At 30.7% G+C, this 22232-nt stretch overlaps 2 protein-coding genes across 2 annotated transcripts; both read right to left on the bottom strand.

Annotated features, from left to right (window-relative positions):
- Positions 1–14945: 14945 nt before the first annotated feature.
- Positions 14946–15245, bottom strand: LOC106323381. The gene has a single exon (XM_013761518.1). It carries the CDS (start codon positions 15243–15245, stop codon positions 14946–14948), a length of 300 nt encoding a protein of 99 aa, XP_013616972.1.
- Positions 15246–17292: 2047 nt separating this feature from the next.
- Positions 17293–19254, bottom strand: LOC106323380. Its single transcript, XM_013761516.1, has 6 exons — positions 19184–19254; positions 18490–18598; positions 18120–18158; positions 17976–18038; positions 17794–17883; positions 17293–17707 (listed from the first exon to the last, which is right to left on the bottom strand). The coding sequence occupies exons 1-6, from the start codon at positions 19252–19254 to the stop codon at positions 17600–17602; spliced, it is 480 nt and encodes a 159-aa protein (XP_013616970.1). The 3' UTR covers positions 17293–17599.
- Positions 19255–22232: the final 2978 nt, after the last annotated feature.

The raw sequence follows: 22232 nt of genomic DNA, 5'->3' as shown, positions 1-22232 counted from the left end.
TGCTCCTATGTATTTCAACCGCTACTTGTTTGATATTCTATTTCGCTTTTGGTTCGATTTCATATGGCTTGGGTCTATTTGTGTAATGCATGTTGTTGTCTGGAGTGCGTTCTTTTGGTCTTGGTGCAACGCTTCGATCATGTTGTTGATCATTAGAGCTTCAGCTCTTTTTTCCTAAAGTCATGGGAAGTCGCTATGTTTACCAATTCTCTCCTCATCTTTCTGGATTGATTGCATTGCTTTCGATCTCGGTGGCACCATGATCAGTCTCTAGGGTCATCTCCTTGTACCCTTGTGATGCAGCGGCATCCTTAGTTATGGTGCCAACATAACAGTCTCAACACCTTCAAATCTTATAACGTTAAGGGTTTTGGTTTTATGTTTTATTTCTTTTAAAAAGATAATGATGTTTTATTTCCTTATTATTTTAGTCTTAAGTTTTCTATTCCCTTAGGAAGTAGCTATATAAACGACTCTAGTCGTCTTGTTTTAGATACATTTGGTTTTAATAAGAAGAGCTTTGCTTTTATCCCTTATTTGATTCGATTCAATTCATCAAAACAGGAAATTGGTCTCAAGCAGCTATCGAAAGAAACTCTTGATTGATTCAAGAACAGGTCTCTAAGAACCCTAAATTCTTAGATCGACCGTTCATCCATTCGTACGCTTCGCCACCTTGGTTATGTTTCACCCACGAATGTCACAATGTATCCCTCAAGTTAATATCATCTTAGTGTTTTCTATTTTTTTAGAAAGATTGAAATTGTAGTGTCTGTTGAAAAAATTGGCCTTCCTGGCAAATACTAAGTACATCGTGTGTTAAGATATATAAAATTGAGGGACAACTCCGCTAATGTTCAAATATGAAATCTTCTTCTTCCTCTCGAATTTATACTTTTTAATTTGATGTTTGATAGTTTTGGTGATGCCTTTTTCACATGAGGTTGAAAAAATGTAGGAAAAATTGCCAAAACAGAACAAAAAAACAACATTTGGTATAAAACATTTTTTGTCCATTTTTTCTCCTTTTTACCCTTTCTATTTCTAAAACTTAATGAAATAAATAGTTTTCTGAATCAAAAAATTATAAAAAATAGAAACAATTGATAAAATACCCATATATACAAACTGATATTTTTTTTTTGTTGAAAAACTTGATAAATATAAATTTTAATTTACGTTCTACAAAAAGTAGATTTCGTCTTCTACGGGAAATAGGTTAGTAGAAATTAAATTTCAGATTAAACAAGTTCATTTACTTTTTCTTAGAAGGAACAATCTACTTTTAATTAAACTTCTAAATATATGGAATGTGAATTCTACTAATTGTAAAGTTAGCTACTTTTTTTCAGAATGCAGTTTCTATTTTTATGAGGTATTCTAAAACTCCCGGAATGCGAAATCTAGACAATACTCAAACACTGCCCCTATCCATTTATAATATTCTAACTTCCGCGTATATTTGTAGTAGGAGATTTAATTAGATGATATATTTTCATTAAAGGTACTGTATATGTAGCTGGCTCAGTTGGTGAAGGAAAGACTTTTAGGGGTTAACGGACCCGAGCTCGAACGTCAAATTTGAATTTTTTTTGTTCGTGTTTTGGATTAAAAATTATAATAATACAGTTTCACCTCGAACACCCGACCTTTACTATAATGACCAATATGCCAAACCACTAGGATGAGCAGTACAGTTGCTTTCATAGTAAATCTGTTAATATACAACGATGGTTCACCTAACAAAAAATGGGAAAAGTTTGAGTTTTTGTTCTTACATATGTTGGGTAATAGGTTAATTGTGGATCTCAATCGGGTCGGGTTTTATGACTGAGCTGGATCCTAATGTCGGGTTTATGAGAAACATAGTCAAGAGTGTTGTATTTCAGTCATGATATGAATTCGTGGAAGAGAATTACGCAAATTGTTTTGATAACTTTGTCTCTAGACTACTTTTGGGACGATTCTAATTAAGGAATTAGTAGCACTGCCTTAGCACTGCCTTAGGGTCTATTTGTTGTGTATTCTAAAGTTTTAGTTTACCACTACAGTTGTGATTTAGGGTATCATTCAGGGTTTGTTTAGGGTCTCATATAGGTTTGTTTAGGGTCTCATTTAGGAGAAACTTATCTTTGTTCATAAACAAGGATACAAGTCAAATATCTCTAGATGGGTGCGTGCAGTGTTGAATTGGTTAAATTTGAGATGTGGGTTTGAAAAATTGGAAGGAACGTTTCTATAGTAACTGTCTTTAAACTACACCAAAACATTCAATTGCATCTGGTACAATATAATACAACTTTAAACATGGAAAAGAAATCAAGCTTGAGTATAGGAACAAGCCTAACTTGATATTGACATGGAAAATAACTAAGTTTGTAACAAATATACCAAAGTGAAAATGTGATATCGAACAGGCATGCGCTCAGTGTCGGATCTGAAGCATTGAATCTGGTCAGCCCGTCAGCCTTAAAACTCAAATTGTTGATCGATAATAGTATGGTTGTACCTGTTCATCTTCTTCGCATCCTCCTGAAGGGAAAACAAACCAATACAGACAAAAAACAAACATTGAGAAATGCAAAAGAAAAGTCTTTTGAATTAGTATCAAGACAATCACTCTTCCCACATGGATGATGAAACCAATGCAGCTGTTGTAATTCAGGAACTCCTTCTATTGTCTCCCAATAGAACGAACCACAAGTTCATTATTCCCATTGAGAGAAAGGTTCTCAAGAAAGGAGAATACAAGAAAGTATATATACACCCGAGTGCACAGAAATAACTCTTTGTTCATTTTCTATTACCAACAAAAATACTAAGGTGTAAAACATTGATTTACATCGAACATAATATCTTAGCTATCTTTTCAAAAACTTAACATATAAGCTTGTAGCTACAAATTCAAACATCAAACAAGCAATTCTTCAGAAACAGGTAAGAACGATGACTTCATATGATCTAACCCATCAACAAAGAACATAACTTTCCTCGAGAAATCGAAATCCAAACCAAAACCCAGATTGTAGAATTATTGTAAGAACGAAAAGATTGTTTTAAAGCACCAACCTCCAGAACTCCTCGACAGTGTAGAACGTGAACGCGGATCTAAGGAGCTTCCCCAAGTCATCTTTTCGTTAGAAAATCAACGAATGAAAAGAGGAACTGTGGAAAGTCCACAAATGCTCCAAGGGATGCGATTCAGGAACTGTGGATTTGCCCGATTCGTCAACATCTCCGTCTACGATCTCTCCTTCTACCGCATCGTCACCTAGTCCAATCAGATGCTCTACAGAATTAGGTTTCGCTTCCTTGGTAGCAACAACAGGCTTGAGAGCATCGTCTACAGCCATCGTCTCTCCGTCTTCTCTTCTCCGAACGATCTACTTCTTCTCGAAGGGATCCACATCTGTAGCCGTCTCAGTTTGTCGAGAGAGAGAGACTGAGAAAACAATTAGATCTAGGGTTACGGAGAAATGAGCTTTTTTAATTATTATTTTCTTTTATTTTTTACTACGTTTTTAATATTTAAAGTAGTTTAAATCATATTTTATTTGATTAATCACAGGTTAATTTTGGAATTATGAAAAAACTTATACCAAAGGGACAAACTAAGGTTGGTATTATACTAATAGGACAACGAATGTGTTTTTTTTGTTCTATTTTGGTATTTTTCCCAAAAATTGTATTACATTCTAAGAGTATATAACTATTAGACAATTTTCAAGGGTTATCTCTATTTTTTGCTTAAACATATATGTGTGTTTTGATCCAATAGTATTCTCTATATTTTACTCAAAAGAGAATATTCTAAATACATTTATTATCTAAACATCTAATTTATCATACAATTTATAACTTTGAAAACTTTAAAATTATATCTTTTATATTGTAGCTATAGACCAACACAATTAAAACATTCTTATAACTAAATAACTGTTTTAAACTTAGATTTTATTACATAACATAAATAACAAACAAATGGCATATCAAACATAATATATTAAAAAACTAATATATAATTTGTTTAGGTAGAAAATAAAAACATATAAAATGAAGAACTATTTTATAAATAAAAAGTTCAACTCTAAATATAAAATAAATGATCAGTCTTGCATTTGGAATAATATTTTTCATAGCTATATATTTGGTGGCCGGTATAGTGTATCATTAAAAATACCTTTCCTATATAAATAATGTTTTTAAAAAATAAAATACCACTACAGATGCTGTTAGAACTTATTTTATCAGATATTTTTTCACAAAAGTTTGAACACCTTAGATAAAGGAGGTCTTTTCTAGACATATACTATGAAATACATATACTATGAAATAATATGAAAATTACAACCATGTTGGCTAAACAAATGATATTTATAATTACTAAAATAAAAATATATAACAAAATGCCATTAATTTTATATACTATAAACTAATGATAGCTATAAGTTAATATGTTTATAATAAATAATTTAAGACAAGAGCAGTAATAATTTTCAAAATAAATAAATAAATAATAAATGCAGATGATATATATAAATTGAAAAGAATATACTTGTACAAAAGTATAAAGTATGAATAAAAGTAAGAATTAATATGTCCATAATAAAAAACAAATCATTAAAACACGAGTACAGTAGACACTCTATGAATTAATAAACGTGATAAATTAATATATTTTTTGATCATCCAAAAATTTAATAAATTTTTTAACTGAGCCGGTTCAAAATATGACACGAACCGACAAGATAATAAGATAATAATATTTTTTGAAAAATTCAATGTAAATCTATGGCCCCATTAAAATCCTAAATTAATTATATATATATATATATATATACATTTTATTTAAGTACAAAATATTGTATTATTTATTTTATATTCACAATGAAGTTATTTCTATTTTTTCTTAACACATCAATATATTTTGATAATATCTAGTAATATATATAAAATTACATTTAAATTTTATAAATTATATTTAATGTATACCAAACAATATAACAAAACAATATGAAAATTAAATTTCTAAATTTTTTATTCATGTATGTACAGAAAAATTAACTATTTTTTCTTTTTTAAAAACAAATATATATTATATAATAGAAATCTAAAATAAATTTTTTTCTGAATTAATAATTCTATAAACTAATAAAGTATTATAGTCCCAATATTAATAATATATACTTTTATTGAGCTTTTACTGTAACATAAAATGCAGAAGCAGCAAATAAATATAATAAATAGTAACTTTTGTAGGTTGTAAGATCATTTTCTTTTGTTGTTTTTTGATTATTCGTTTAATAGGTTAAAAAAGTAAAATATTATAGTTTCTCTAAAATTTGAGTTTTTGATTGAATCATTCTAACTTGTTACTGTGTTTTACTTTTGAACGAATCAGCTAATCAACCGAATTAAAAAATGATTCAAAACAACATAAATAAAATCACTAGAAGTGAATTATTATAAAATATATAGGATTGTCAACTGTAAAATCTCGTATTAGATATTTATGCCGATGTAATCTATCTTATAAAAATAGGAACACTGTGTTGTGCCTAAAATTTAGGTATTTTTTAGAATTATTTGATAAATAAAATAGTTGACTAAAATACTCAAATAATTTATGAAAAAGTCAAAAATAAATATAATTATTTTCAGATTTAGATACTACAAAATAATTTCATTTAATATGAAATTATTTAAATTAATGGACTATTTTATTTAAATTTTCATAAAGATAAAATTATATACATTTAAACTTAGGTAAGCCTTTATATTTAATTAAATAGTATATATAAATAAAATGTTAGAGTCAATAAATAAGCATCAAGTAAGATTTATAGTTAAAAATTTATCAAAATTATCACACAATTAATCAAATAAATTACATAGATTTATTAAAATCATAACGAAATATATTGAAATAATTGAAAAATAAAATTAAGTAATATCGTATATAAGTTTCCTATTAATATAAAAAATAAAATAGTTATATATATTTTCAAATATACTAAAATTAAAATAATTGTAACATTTTGATTTTGTAAATAGATTTTCTAAAAACAATATTCAGGCGCTTTTAAAGTGTGGATCAGAATCTAATATTATCTTATTTAGGGGGGGTTATTGGTTTAAGAATTCTAAAGGAATTATAAAATTTTGAGAATCCATTGTTATTAGTTTACAGATTTAAAAAGTCTTATCATAATCCATTGTTATTGGTTTAAAGACTTTTAAATTCCATTCAAATAATTTGTTATTCATAAAGTTTAGTTATTATAGATTTTATCATTCTAATGAATTCAATTGTTATTGGGAGGTGAATTCCTTATGTTTTTACTCATAAAACTAGACTTTGAAAATATCATCTATTCTCATAAGATTTTTGAAATCTGTGTAATAAGAAAAACATGCACATATTGCAACTAAACTCACGTTAACACACCAAACCAAACTCAATAATGGTGAATCAACTAAACTCACATGATATGTAATTCATTATATTTTTTATAGTTTCTCATTTGATAAAACAACCGTTTGATTCAATAATGATGAAGAAACCAAACTCACATTGATCACAAGAATGGTGTTTCAAAAAAAATCACAAAGCACAAAAGTCAAAGACTTATTATTATCATAAGAAAACTAAGAACATGAACACACCAAACATAACACAAAGTACCATAAAATTTATATGTCTACGTGAACACACCAAACCATAATATCAATAAATAAATTATAAAAGTCTCACCATCACCGTTGACTTCCATTTCCTACTGCATCGGCCCACATATTAGAAGCTATCATATTTCTCCAGTTATTAGCATACTCTCGTTGCTGAGATTCAAGAATACTTACTTCTTTAGTGCCTACTTCTCCATATTATTCTTCTTCTTCACAGTTTTCATTGATCACTTCTTCTGGAAAAGCATCTGATCGGCACTCTTTACGTAAGAAGTTATGCAATCCAGCACATGCCAAAACTAACTCCGCTTGTGTCTTAAAAGAGAAAGGAGGAGCAAATTTAAAAATCAGAAACCGAGATTTGAAGATACTAAATATTCTCTCGATCACATTTCTTAAAGACGCATGCCGCAAGTTGAATAACTCGTTTTGGTTACTGGGATCACGACATTTGCCTGAAAAATCATGTAGATGATACCGAGTACTTCTAAATGGAGCTAAAAACTTAGGACGGTTGGCAAATCCACAATCTGCTAAATAAAATTTTCCTACAAAATAAACATTACAGAATTACGTTGATGTTTATATGTATATGGTTTACATGGAGATTTTGTTTTTGGAAATGTTCTGAAGAGATTGTTATACATTGCCTTATAAGAAGAAATATTTTGAAAATAATATATTATGCAAATCCATAAAAATCAATAAAATCTACAAAAGTCAATTCAAAGTATTTGATAGAAATTTGGAGAATATTTGTTAACTCTACTTGACTTCTAAGAATCTGTCAACTTTTAAAATCACTTAACTCTTTCTAAATTCTGATTCCAATAACCCCCTAGGCAAACTCATGTAAATTACTATGTTAGTGCTAATTAATTATGTACTTAATATGCTATTTGGTTATATATGCAGTCTTTTACAACCTGTCAAAACTATCAAACTAAATATTTGACGGCATAAACAAATTAAAAGCTGCACGTCAAACAAAAAAAAAATATAAATGAATAAAATGTTTTTAGAAAATACTGTTTCAGTTTTTAGTCAAAATAACAGAAATTATGAGAAATTGCTTACAATAGTATAAGTTACCTACCATTTTTTTAAAATACTTTAAATCAAAAATATCTTAACATTTAGGTTTAAGATTTATCGATTATTATTTAGGGCTTAGTATTTAGGTTTAGGATTTAATGATTATTATTTAGGGCTTAGTGTTTAAAGGGTGAATTGAGTTTATAAACGTTTATAAGTGATTATTAAACATTTATAAATGATTTAAAATTGTTATTTTTATTATTTTATCATAAATTTAACGTATTTACGAAAATGATCATTTTTAAATGTAAATTTGAAAAATAATACCAAATTTCTAGTAAATATTTTTCCTTTTTACGTCTCATGAATAAGTCACGAGCAAATATTAACGTAAACATCACAACAAGTGAATCTTACTATTTTGTTTTTAAAAACAATTTTCAGAGTTTTAAATTTCATTATCAGATTCGTATCTACCAATAACTAGACCAACTAGTGATGTGACGCTACCACCGTATTATCAAAGCAAAACGCAAAGATGTTAACCATCGGCATGAACCACAGAAAGGAGAGATTCATCTTGTTGTCTCGGATACCGAAACCCGCGACATCTTCAAAGTACTTAATTAGTTTCTGATGAGTTCGTCGATGGTTGTAATCGAAACCAACACTGAAGCGCGTAGGCAAACCGAAGGATAGGAAGGCCAAAACACTAACCTTAGGCAAGTGTGCCTTGTGTTGCCCAAAAAAAAAAAGGCAAGTGCCTTGTAAAACCGGACTGCACACACCTCCACCGCCGGTTGCTGCAGCTGGAGAGACCTCTCCACAAACAGAAGAACAAAAAGACAGGACCGAGTCGACCACATCAACTTGAACCAACATTAGCTCTAGGACCTGCAAAAAAAACAATAGCGTAATTATAGTAGCACTACCGTGAGCCACGATGGAGAGCACACGACACTGGGAAGTGCAACAACGCCGAGAGGTGTCACCGAAGACTGGGAGAACCCGAAGACAAACTCAAATCTCCGACAATCAACGCTAATCGCCGTCTTCGAGAACCGAAGAACCGTTCGGTACCGTTGACAATGTTATTGCTAATGTCTGAGTAATTGATGACTATGCAAAGATTAATGCTAAAGTTTTTATAGTTGGTTCTATACATGTCCGTTAAACATTTTAATGTACAGATGAAAAGTGTTTTAAATGATAATATTGACAGCATTTGATAAACTCGGGTCCATCTAGATATTATATAGTTTAATTAGTTTATTTGTATTAAACAATTTTTTTAATAATAAATTGTAAATTTTAAAGAAATAAATAAATAATTGAAATGATTTCTAAAAATCATATAGATATTATATAGTTTAATTAGCTTATTTGTAGAAATTTTTTTAGTTATATGTATTTTGATTTTAATGAAATATAAAAAATTAATTATTTTATACAAAAATTATTAAATTGCGGACCCCACAAAGTTATGGGCTCATTCAAGGAAACCAGCTTATTCATGCCCGCACTATAAAGTCAGGAAAAATACATAACCAAACAATATTAACGTGTCAAAACATTCCTAAATTAAATAAGAATTTGAATTGCATACATATACTCATAATAAATAGCTGAAAACATGCCTCATAACTGACACGTGTCTGTCCATTTTAAAATGTATTGATTTATTTTTTAAAATTATTATCTTTTAGTATTTGTCATTTTATTTGTTTGTAAAGTATCACAAATAATTAAAATCATCAAATTGACCTTATTTATAATTTCATAATTGGAAATAATTTTAATATATGGTGATATATAAAATAGAAATATTTTTTATCAAATAAAATAGATTTAATAATATAAATATATTATTATTATTTCATATTAAAATATTTGATACAAAAAATTTAAATAAATAGAAAAAAGCATAAAAACAATATCATAATTTAAAGCCTAATTTAATCTCACTAGTTCTTAAAGTTTATAAAATATTTTTTATATATTTTCTTAGGTTATTTTAGTTGCAAATCTTATTATGTGATTGCGTGATATATATAATATAAATAAAACTAAAAGTTTGTAATTTTTGTTTGTAGTTATCAAAACCAATGTTAATTACGCTAGAAATAATGTGTGCGCTTGACCATAACCTAGCGTCGAATCAATTATTTGGTAATTATATGAGAAATAATCGGAAAATAGTTTTGTAAACTTTTTGTGTATTATTAATATTACATACTAGTTTTGTAGCAAAATAAAAATAATGTAATATGATCTAGTGGTTTTTTGCGATATGTTGTTTCTTGAGATGCTGCGTTCGAAACTATTTTTGGTTAATTAGCCATTCTTTTCTTTTTATTAAGAAAGGGTAATATTATTAAAGATTTCTACTATAAAGTCAAATTTCTAAAGAGTATTTTTTAGTTATGTTGATTAAAATTTGAATGACTATATTTGTAAAGAAAATTTTATATAAATATAAATTAAGTGCTATTTCTTGTAAATATTATATATGAGTAAGATTATTTATAATTAATTCTCATGTTTTAATAAGGTAGATATAACATACTTTGATAACTAAATTAATTAATATATTGTATATGATAACTATCTAAATTTTTGATAAATAATTAAATTTATTATTTAAATTTAATTAAAATCTGGTAAAAAAAACAAAATTTTACTTTTCAAATTAAAATTATAAATACGATAAATTTGATTATTTAAGTTATTTAAGGCATATTAACAAAAAATAGAATTATAGGGACTAAACTACATAATATTTTAAAAAATAGTCCAAATCATCGTATAACCTGCTATATGCATGTTTTAACTATTTATTATGAATTTAAGTATGCAATTCAAATTCTTATTTAGTTTATGAATGTTTTGGCACGTTAATATTATTTGGGTATGTACTTTTCCTGATTTTATAGTGCAGGCATGAATAAACCGTTTTCCCAATGTGCGACTGTAATGAGTTGTGTATAATAGATTTTGGTAAAATTTGATGAAATATGAACCACTTAACCACGAGATCCCGGACTTGACCGGGTACTTGCATGCAAAATTCTTTGTTATTTATTTATTAAATTACACTGCTAGAAAAAAATATTTTCGAGAATTAATTACACCAAACTTGAGATTCAACATTACATTTTAAGAGAACCATTAAGTCCATTACATCAAAATACTAAAAGCATAATATAGTGAGTAATTAGGCTATCCACATCATCAAAAATAATCATCCAATCAGCTCATTTCGTTTTTACACATCAAACGGGCTTCAATTACGTCTGAGCTTCAAGTTTTTCTTTCATTTGCAGTGGACTTATGTGTGAGCTTTAGTTTCTTCTCATTTTGGACTTATCAAACCTAGCTTTCATTTTTGCGACACAATATTTGGTTTTACTATTTTAGATTTCCTTTTTCCCCTTAATATTTGGGCATGATATCTCTAGATATATCTTTTCGTCGTCTCTATGCCATTAACGCCATAACATACTACCGTAACATCTTTTGTCGTCTTATTATGTATTTGTTTACGAACAGAATATCACAATACTAAAAGCACAATATAGTGACCAATTAGGCTATCCACATCATCAAAAATAATCATCCAATCAGCTCATTTTGTTTTTACACATCAAACGGGCTTCAATTACGTCTGGGCTTTAAGTTTTTTTTTCATTTGCAGTGGACTTATGTGTGGGCTTTAGTTTCTTCTCATTTTGGACTTATCAAACCTAGCTTTCATTTTTGCGACACAATATTTGGTTTTACTATTTTAGATTTCTTTTTCCCCCTTAGTATTTGGGCATGATATCTCTAGATATATCTTTTCGTCGTCTCTATGCCATTAACGCCATAACATACTACCGTAACATCTTTTGTCGTCTTATTATGTATTTGTTTACGAACAGAATATTATAATATTTTGTTTAGTGAACTAAATGAACAACTCCGTTGTTTTTAATAAATATATTAGAGCAGGATGTTGTTTCTACCAAACCTGTATAATGCACAATGGACCAAAATTAGAAGCGGCACGGCTGCATTATTATGGCCACCCCCATGGATCGTAATTTTCCATAACTTGCAAGCTTTCAATTAGAAACATAAGTAATTACGTTAGCAAATTATTATTCATACAAAATTTAGTTAACAACAAAAAAAATAACAACCCAAAATATTTAAAATCATCTTGAACTCACAAAATTTAGTTAACAAAAAAAAATCAAAACACAAAATATTTAAAATCATCTTGAACTCGCTTTTCACTCGCAACAAGATTTTACTTTGACAGCTCAATCAAATATGTCAAGTACTTCGAAGGACGGATAAAAAACATCAAGAAGATAAAAGCTAGAGAGGAAAAGAAAAACTTCAACCTCTTTGTTCGTTTTACAAATTGTTTATTTGTTTTTTTTTATCTTTCTAAAGAACAATTTTGTTCATTTACAAATTTTATCTCTATTTTTAAAATACATAGCCTAGATAAACTTATTTACAAAAGGAAAAATTCATAAAAATTTACCCCTTTTAAAAATAATATCAAATAAAAATATCAACGTTGATCAGCTTGATAGATTTTTTTTGAGACAAATTAATGTTTTCTAAAATGTTAAAAAAACTATAAAGAGTTTTGGAGAATTTGGGGAGTATTGTCAGATGGTTCTACTAAAACTATATAAATGATGCAAATATTTTTAAATTCAAAAATCAGATACGGTTTTACTAAACTAATAAAATGGAATTCAATTATATTGTAGTATAATTACATATAGACTATAAAATTGAGAATTGAATTATAGATGGGATGAAACTGGTCTCCACAAAAGGGATCTATTTAATATTCCCCAACAGTTCTGACCTCTCCTCCCCGTTTTGTATTAGGTGCATTAATGTTTTAGATTTATTGGGCACATGAAGCTCATCGTGGGCATCATCTCCAGCAATGTCCAGTCCTTGACATGATCACGGGGAAGGAGATTGTTGGTATACGTACAACCTAAAGAGTAAGTAAATTGTATTCCATATTACCACCCAACTTCTTAATGCTTCCATAGTAATGATATCCCTCAACTTCTTCCACGCTCATGTCGACATGAAAGAAGTAAAAAAATATTATTACCCTTTCATATTGAAGATGGAAAGCACTTTCTAATGATTCAATAAAATAAATGGTGCAGAAGGAGAATCCGGGGACGATGTTGGACGAAGACACACAGCTCATGGAACAAAGAGGAACCTAATCCAAACGGCTCAATCTTTACAAACTAGCTTGAGATGTATCGATCCTGTGCCTTAGATATATAATGGGTTCTACGCTGGCAGCACTCTCCTCTCTCCATTCTTAACACGAAGAATGAAGAGCAAGTTTGTTGTGACTCCTCCAGCTAATGTCACAGAGACTCTTCTAAGTAAGAACCCCAAACTATGCTCTAAAAGTCAATCTTTACCATAACATTAATGCAATGTGGCTTGATGAAGGTACTTTCTTGCAGAGGAGATCCCGGTTCAGTACGGTGGTAACGAAAGAGATGATGATACCAAATTCTCCAACGAAGCTGTTTCTGAAGTTGTCGTTAAGCATGGGTCATCTGTAAACATATATTTCCCAGCTTCTGAGGTAATAACTTAAAAAACAAACTCCTTTCTGTGCCGGGAGTTGTAAAAGATCTATAGCAATATTTTTGTTTAGTCCTTTTCTTTTTAAATCAAAGTTTATTTCCAGATTGTTGAAGACTTAATTTTTTTGCATGGGTTCACTGATAAACCCGAGACAGTTGCCAATAAATTCCCTCTAGAGACAATGGTGCTAAGTGTTATCATTAATCTTTTTTTGGACAAATTTACCATTCATCTTTTATTAACTAATCAATTCTTTACTTGAGACTAGAGATTTGTTTCTTTCTTTAATACAGGAACAAGGTGAAACCAAAGCCTCTGAAGATGATACTCAATCTTCAAAAGTATTTGTCAAATTAATTACCGGCGCTTAATGACGTGGGACGGGGGAGTCTAAATAATTTAGCAATGCGTGTCCCTGAGCTTCGGCTGTTTCTATCCATTGAATACATGGCCGGAGGATGTAATTCTTGCTGACTCTCCGGGGCACATGAATCTTTATTTTAGGTTTCTAATAACTATCTCCTAAGTTTCATGATTTTTAAGCTTTAATTTAGTTCTCTCTCTCCTGAGTTATTGCTGATGTCTGGAAGAATCTCAGAAGAAGAAGATATCGTTTGAGGACAAAGTGATCTTTGCACAAAAAGATAAAAAGATTAAATGTTTCTGAAGACTTTCAAGACCATATATACACATAAAGTTTATATATCAAAATCCAAGTTGGGAACCTTTTATAAATTATTTGACTAATAAATTAGCTAAGATACATAAAGAACTTAGAAAGACAATTGCACCAAATTTTAGCAAAATAAGCATAAAAAAAACTTAGGAAATAATTTAAAGAGTTATTATTGGTTTATATGATTTAAATATAAAGTTTCAGTGATGGTTTATTTAAAAAATTGTCTTAAAACTGGTTTGATCTGTTATAATTTTTATTTATTATGTATTTTCATGAATTGATTTGGAGAACAACATTATCCTTAATTTGGATCAATTTTTATTCAATTTAATTTATGTTATGAAATTGTTCAATATGGTATTACAACTCAATAATTCTAAAGTTAAAACAAAGTTTAAATCGGTTTTAAAGTTAAAATTGTTTTATACAAAACCTAAATTAATAAGATAAATGTATTTTAAAGTATAACAAGGTTTAGTTAACTTTGACCCATCTTACTGATCATTATATATATGATTTCATTTAATAACAAATTGTGGGTTAAATTATATGAAATATTTTAGACACAAGGTAATCAATAAATTCAAACGAATTTAAATTTCTTACCAATTTAATAGTTTAAAATCGATTGTAGTATATATAACAATTTATATTCAAATGTTATTGTAATTTTTTTAATTTAATTAAAACTTATACAAATACCCCGGGTAGCCCGGGAAAAGCCTCTAGTATGATATAAAATTTGATTTATTGAACAAGACAACGAAGAGAAGTATGGACATATCAAGAGAGTTCTAACCTGCGGAAACATCAATGTCGGCTCGGTTTACATGACACAGATACATACGAAAGCCAACGGCTAAAATTATTCCACTTCATTAAAACGCTAATTACTTAACTTTTGTGATAATTACTTCAACGGTTGATGATACAAAACGAGACGACGATCGCAAGAAGAACACAGGTACTTTCTCTTGATGTTGAAACAGAGAGGAACGAAACAAAACATCCATTTTCTTTCGACATCAATCATTTGCACTTTACCTCCACAATGAGGACACGAGCCAGGTGCTTGTTGTCTCCCTAACTCTGTCTCTTCCTTTTCGTATAAACAAACTAGACGTATTGTTTTTCTCAGATTTGATACTTCTCTTATTTTTTTCATGGGAGGTTTAACTTCTTGTATAATTTTTTGGTTGATCTGAGACATTTCTGGGCATTTCAGGGAAAATTCAACTATTTATTGGGATCCACTGTTTTTTTTTCTCACTGCTTCTGAGAAGCTTCCTACGCAGGATTTTGATTGGTGCATGAACAAGACTATATAGAAAAGAGGAAAAAAAAACGGCTTAGCTTATTTAGCCGTTTCATCACTTTATCACTGGTTTACAAAGATACATTTGCTGACTCAATTATATGCCAGATATGGTCATTTATTTTTAAAGCGAAGTAATAAATAAATTGGAAATAATAAGATGGAATATACTTTGTTCTTGCTACGTAATTTATCTTTTTTTTTTTAACGTAATTTATCTTATCTTTGAGTGATTTAGATTTCATCGAATGCATACAACAGTTTTTTTTACAAAGGTTTTTCTTTAAAATATATAAGGGATAAACATAGTACAAATAACAAATTTTTGTTTTTTTAAGCAAATAAACAAATAAAGAAGCAGAACAAAAACCAACTTAAACCGGATGACCGGTTCTTAACCAATCGGCTACTAAATGCTGACACAGAACTGCCGACCACCATCATATCACAAGACGACTTTTTCACAATCGAAAAAGTTCCCCTCCACAGAAGAAAAAGAAAGTTGTGTCTTGTATTGAGTGCAAAAAGACTGTATCTTGGTAGAGGCCACCGCTCTGAGAACATCCACGACCTGAAATAAAATAACAAAACAACGTTTCAACAGTGTTGATCCAAGCAGATCTACACAGGCGTTGGGATGAGCCCACCTTACATGTGGTGCCAAACAGGAGAGAGAGGCGGGTTGACCAGACGACACCGCTAAACCACCTGACACGTGCCTCCGCATAAAACCACGCCACCGCTGGTCACAGAAGCACGACAGTGCCTTAGGAGGATCCATAGCCGAGGAGAAACCAGACAACTCCATGGCAAGGAGAAACTCGGAGAATAAGAGGGAGCAAGTAAAGTCTCCTCCACCCTTGAAGAACATAAGCGCTGGATTTGGGAGAGAGAGCCTCGTGAGCAACCCACACGCCGCATGCAAGCACCAGATCTAGAGAGGAAAATCTCTGGTAGCAGCTCACATGACCTAAACACGGACTCCGTTATTTGCTACCACCCACTAGCTTTGCAGTCCCTCCAAAACCACCGAATTTCAGAATTTGCTAAATAGCCAAATAATATATATATATGGGAGCAACTATCAAATTTCAGAATTTGGTTCATAGTTTTGTAGTCTTTTTAGCACGTTATTTTGTTCATGTTATTTCAAACCTATTAGAGGAGGGCGTAATTAACCCCGATCTCTTAGTCCGGGGTTCTTAATTCATGATTTGACATTTTTTTGTTTTTTTTTTAAAAAAAATATTTTTCGGCTAAGAAACGGCTTTATATCTCTTAAAATCTAAGAAAAAGTAAGAACCGTCTCTTATCCGAAGCTAAGAACCTCAGTTAAGATCCACTTTGGGTCTCTTAATGATTTTTAAGTAATAAATGTTACTTAAGAGACCTAGTTAAGAGACACCAACATTTTTGTGCTTCAATGAGAGTCTCTTATTTAGGGGTTCTAAAAAAAAAAATTTTAAACATTGTTTAATTAAAGATAAAATTTATTTATTAAATAAAACATTGTAAAAGATAACATTTTAAACATAGATTTAAGAAAACATAAAAACAAAGATTAGTAAAATAAACGATAATAATGTGAAAGAAGCATCCGAGCTCAGTTGTTGTCTTCATCACGTCCAAATTTAAGCCATACATGTTCAACCAATCATTTTTCAGTTGTTGATGCATTTGTCTATCACGAATTTTAGTTCGAACACCCATCATATTAGTGATATTTGTAGGGATATCTGTAGAATACGTGAGATCCACATGTGAACTTCCGGATATACATTGTCTCGCAGAACGATATGGTCAGTTTGTGGGAGAGAAATATCGGTAAGACTTTGGAAAAGATTTATGTTTCAGAGGAAGAACTTCTCAAAAGCATTCAAGGTGATCACTTTTACCATACAAACAGTTTTTTAATATCTCATACTAATCAGGTAAACAAACGTATGACTAAAAGTCTTTCTTTTCACTTGGTGCAGATACAGTAACAAACATAACAGGTCCAAGAACATTATTCTACTGATAGAGAAGATAGACATTGAACCACATCATCATCACACACAACAGATGGAACTAGTAGTAGTTTTAGGGGTTAACCTTGTGAGCCCATCCTGCGATCACATACCTCTCCTCGGTCTTCGTTTTCTGAAAGGAGTCAAGAGAGAGCAAAGCGTTCATGTAGCCATGAACATGAGGTAAGCTCTCGGGGACAGACCAACTTTTGTAGTGACCGTCATGAGTCTTGAGATGATTCACCAGAGCTTCAAGCTCATCAAGCAACCTAAGCAACTCTGACCTACGTATAGATCACTGGAGGTACCAAGAGAAACAGGCTTCAACTCACGTCCCTCGGTTTCAATCTGAACGTATAACACTAGTTAATGTTCAATACATACAAGTATATGACACAAATGGTCTGAAAATATGTTGAACATCATAAGATTACCTTCAGAACAACAAGATCATTGTCTGGATCAAGACCCACAATTTTCCCATCCTTTGTAAATCTTGTTCCCATGGCATCAACTAGAGATATCTGCAACAAACCCCAAAACCATGATTTGCTTTAAGTCATTTCGTTTGTCTTTGTGTTTCTTTTGCTGCAAATTGATTAAAGAAGATGGAGACCTTACAACGTTGTAATCCACTCTGATCAGTAGCCAACTTGGCAATGACATGGTAATTTTTCACCTACAATTGTACAAGAAATAAGCTTTCTCAGTTTTCCAGGATTCAGACAAGAGTCTTGAGGTTTTATCCTCGCCATTGCACCTTTATCTCGCAGCAAATATAACTGATACAACTTGTTCTCTGCAAACCACAAAGCAACTAGTAAAGTCAGCTTAATACACAGAAGCTTCGAATTCAAAGCATTAGATTGGGTAGGTCCAAGCTCAACAAAACCTAATACATACTACGTATTGACCAGATTCATCTATGCATACGAAGTCAACACATGTGACAACACAACAAAAGAGAGTTAATCTCTGGTCAACAGCTTCGACCAGTAACTTCTGATACATCAGATCCACTACTGTTTCCAAATTCTCAATCAAATCAAACAAAATTGCAAATAAATTTCGAGCAAGGGATTCTCTCATGTCCCAACCAGATCATATAAATTCGAAAGAGAGAAACGCACCTGAAGAGAGGAGGAGAGCCACCGAGAGAGAGTCGCCGTAGAGAGCCGTGAGAGAGAGGTGGAGTGATTCTTGGTCGAGAGAGACGTCGAGACAGAGATGAAACATCTCCTTCCCAATAAAATTGTAACACGTGTCTGCTAAGAGACGTGCATTCTATTGCTTAATTAAGATACGTTTCCTCAATTAATAGCTTTTTTTTTTTTTTTTATTCCTAATTTCATGGAAACCCATTTTAAGAGACCCCTGTAATCATATGCTCTTATATTAAAAAAGATAGAAAGATAAAGTACCAAAACATAAGAGATAATCTTTAATGATACCTTATTAGTATTATGATGATTTTATTTTGAGTTTGACGCAAATAACTGGGGTTCACGTATATACTAGCATGTGAATTTATGATATCTTTTATGATAAACCACTTTTTATAATTTATTTAGATCTTCCTCTTTTATTGCCCTTTACAATTTTGTTCAGGGTTAACTTTTGTGAAACCTCAATAAAAACCTTTTTTAACAAAAAACCTCAATAAACAAAGTAGAAAGAAAAATGGAAACCAAAATGACTAAAACCCTAAACGAACTACTATAGAGAAATTTAACACCAAAAACACAAAAATAATCTGATCTTAAATTAAAGAGATAAGAACACAGTGAATAAAAATGAAAACTTTCTGCAGTTGTTGCCGAGAACCAAAGTTGCAATACTGCATCAACTCCATCAATACCAACTAAAAGATTGAGTTCTGATTCTTTGCGTTCCATCACCAAAATTTCCAATAAAAATGACTTCGTAGTAGATCTATGATGAAGAACACTAAACTATATCAGCTGCACCCATAAACTACCAGCGAAATACCACCACCTTCCTTTCACATAAAAAAACACCACCTTTAAATATGTCAAAATCGACATCAAATCCATAAATACTTCATCATAACATGGCGTACATTTTTAAACTCTTGTTTATATCAAATTTTCTCAGAAAGGATTAACACAAACAAAAGACACAGTTTCACTTTCAAGGCTTAAAAAGCCATTGATATATTTGTATTCTAAACCATTTATGATTTGGGCCGAGATATTCAGCAATATAGATTATATTGTACAATTTTGACAAAAAAAAACGATTATATTGTACAACTAACACCTTAGAAATAAGATACTCAAAACTTATACTTTTTTTTGTTTGTTGTTAAAGTGAATCAAAATTAATACATAGTTGCAATATTTAAATTTGGAAACCACCCGTACGTGCTGGATTGAGGAAAAAAAATAAGTGAAAATAAAAGAGAAATATTGTAAACCACATATAAGAGCAAACAAAAAAACCAACATTGCTGTAGTCAAATGATATCCGAGACTTGGAAATGTGCTAAAACACTCTTTCCAGACTGAGTTTCTTTTAATATATTATCTGAAAAGTTTGAGCTTATGAATCGGTCCAAACAGTTTACACGATGGTAGTTTGATAACATACTATTTGAAAATTTTAGCATTCATCATATAGATCATTCTAAACTTGGATCAGACAAAGACAATATGATGGTTTTTTTTGAGAGAGAAGTCCATTCTATAATATTAAGCATGTGTCTACTGCAACTAATCGAATCAACTGATAAGACTTATTAAAAAGAGCAAACAAAAAGAGGAAACGAAAATTATTAATGAAAGTTAAGGGAGGGGACTCATGTGTTCCTAATGTAACACACATTTGCGCTCAAGAGGTTAAACTACAGTATTTGCATATTGACGTCTACAACCCCGCAAATCAATTGATTTCATCGCCTATTAATTGTTACTTTTTCATATACATGACTGAATTGCCACTATTATTAGAAACCCAGTTTTTGTTCTGTGTGTGGAGATGATAGCTTGGGAAATAAATGCCAGGCTGGAGAAGACATTCAAACAGTGATTCCAACGTTGCGACAGTGGTAACCTTTCGTTGAAATTGTCAACAAAATTCACACACAATCACAACTGTAAATGGCGGTGACGACGGCAACTCCAGTTCAGCCCCATCAATCTTCTTTAACAGTGTCACTATATCTCACCACAAATTTCCATGATTCCGTCATAACATAATGTATATGGTAATAAAATGTTATATGAAACAACACATGGATACGATACGTAGTTAGACAAGGAGTTACATTGTTTGTAACGTGCTAAAATATAATTTAACACACATACAAATTTAACACTAACTAAATCGCCCTAGTATTTTCTATTATAGTATATGTGAATTGAATGAGTTACACCCTACAAGTAGTGCGTGTGCTAAGGGAACGCTTTAGAAAGGTGCGTGCTAAAAAAACATTTGATATCTCAAAAGATGTCAACAAATTAAAAAGCTGTTGGTTGTAAGCTAAGTTCGAAGCAACTGAATTCCAACCCTTAGATTGGCACCGGAATTTCTACACACGTGGGTCTCGGGGTTACAAACATGAAAATCGACAGCTCAAAATACAACGGACGCATTCGCCATAAGTTTAGTAACGTACTCTCTCTTCTTGTATTTACAAATTACAAGCCAACATAACCTATTGCCCATGGTGTTACAGCGAACCAGCAGATTTTTTTGGTTTGCTTGTTTTATTTTTCGTTCTGGTTTAAGAAAACGTAGATCATTACTTTTATTCAGAGGTTAAGTACAGTTTTCTTTTGTTTGATACTATTAAAAATAGAGAAAAAGACAAAAATAGCACTAAATCAAGTTTTTGTTCCCAAACTAGCATTCAAGGTCAAAAGTCACAAAAATAGCACTTAATGTTTTATCAAAAGTCACAAACTTAGGGTTTAGAGTTAAAGGGTGAGGTTTACGATTTGGGGTTTAGGGTTTAGGGTTTAGAGTTTAGGGTTTAGGGTTTAGGGTTTATGGTTTAGGGTTTAGAGTTTAGGGTTTAGGGTTTAGGGTTTATGGTTTAGGGTTTAGAGTTTAGGGTTTAGGGTTTAGGGTTTATGGTTTAGGGTTTAGAGTTTAGGGTTTAGGGTTTAGGGTTTATGGTTTAGGGTTTAGAGTTTAGGGTTTAGGGTTTAGGGTTTATGGTTTAGGGTTTAGAGTTTAGGGTTTAGGGTTTAGGGTTTATGGTTTAGGGTTTAGAGTTTAGGGTTTAGGGTTTAGGGTTTATGGTTTAGGGTTTAGAGTTTAGGGTTTAGGGTTTAGGGTTTATGGTTTAGGGTTTAGAGTTTAGGGTTTAGGGTTTAGGGTTTATGGTTTAGGGTTTAGAGTTTAGGGTTTAGGGTTTAGGGTTTATGGTTTAGGGTTTAGAGTTTAGGGTTTAGGGTTTAGAGTTGAGAAATGAGGTTTTGGGGATAAGATTTCAAATTTTGAAAAATAAAAAGATTAAAATTTTCAAAGGATAAATTTAGAAAGGTGCTATTTTGGTCATTTTAGTTTTTGAGTGCTATTTTTGTGATATAAACTTAGAAATGTGCTATTTTGGAGATTTGCCCTTAAAATTACATTTGTTTGTATTATATACATGAGTTTACATGATCATATATATGGAATATATTCATCATAAGAATTGTATTACATGACTCTTCTGATTTTGAAATGCTAAGGTACATATATTGATTTCAAACTATGTACATTTAAAACTACAAGCAACTTAAAAAGAAAATCTCATAGCATAAACAACCTTATAAAAAATATCTCGTTTGCTAACAAATTTTACACTAAAGAGAGAATATTATTTTTGACGTTGTACATGTATATGAATATATGACATATTGGT

Source organism: Brassica oleracea, chromosome C2, assembly GCF_000695525.1.
Source record: "Brassica oleracea var. oleracea cultivar TO1000 chromosome C2, BOL, whole genome shotgun sequence".
NCBI classification, from domain to species: domain Eukaryota; kingdom Viridiplantae; phylum Streptophyta; class Magnoliopsida; order Brassicales; family Brassicaceae; genus Brassica; species Brassica oleracea.
Note: the sequence above shows the minus strand (reverse complement) of the source record. Positions and strands in the feature narration are given on the sequence as shown.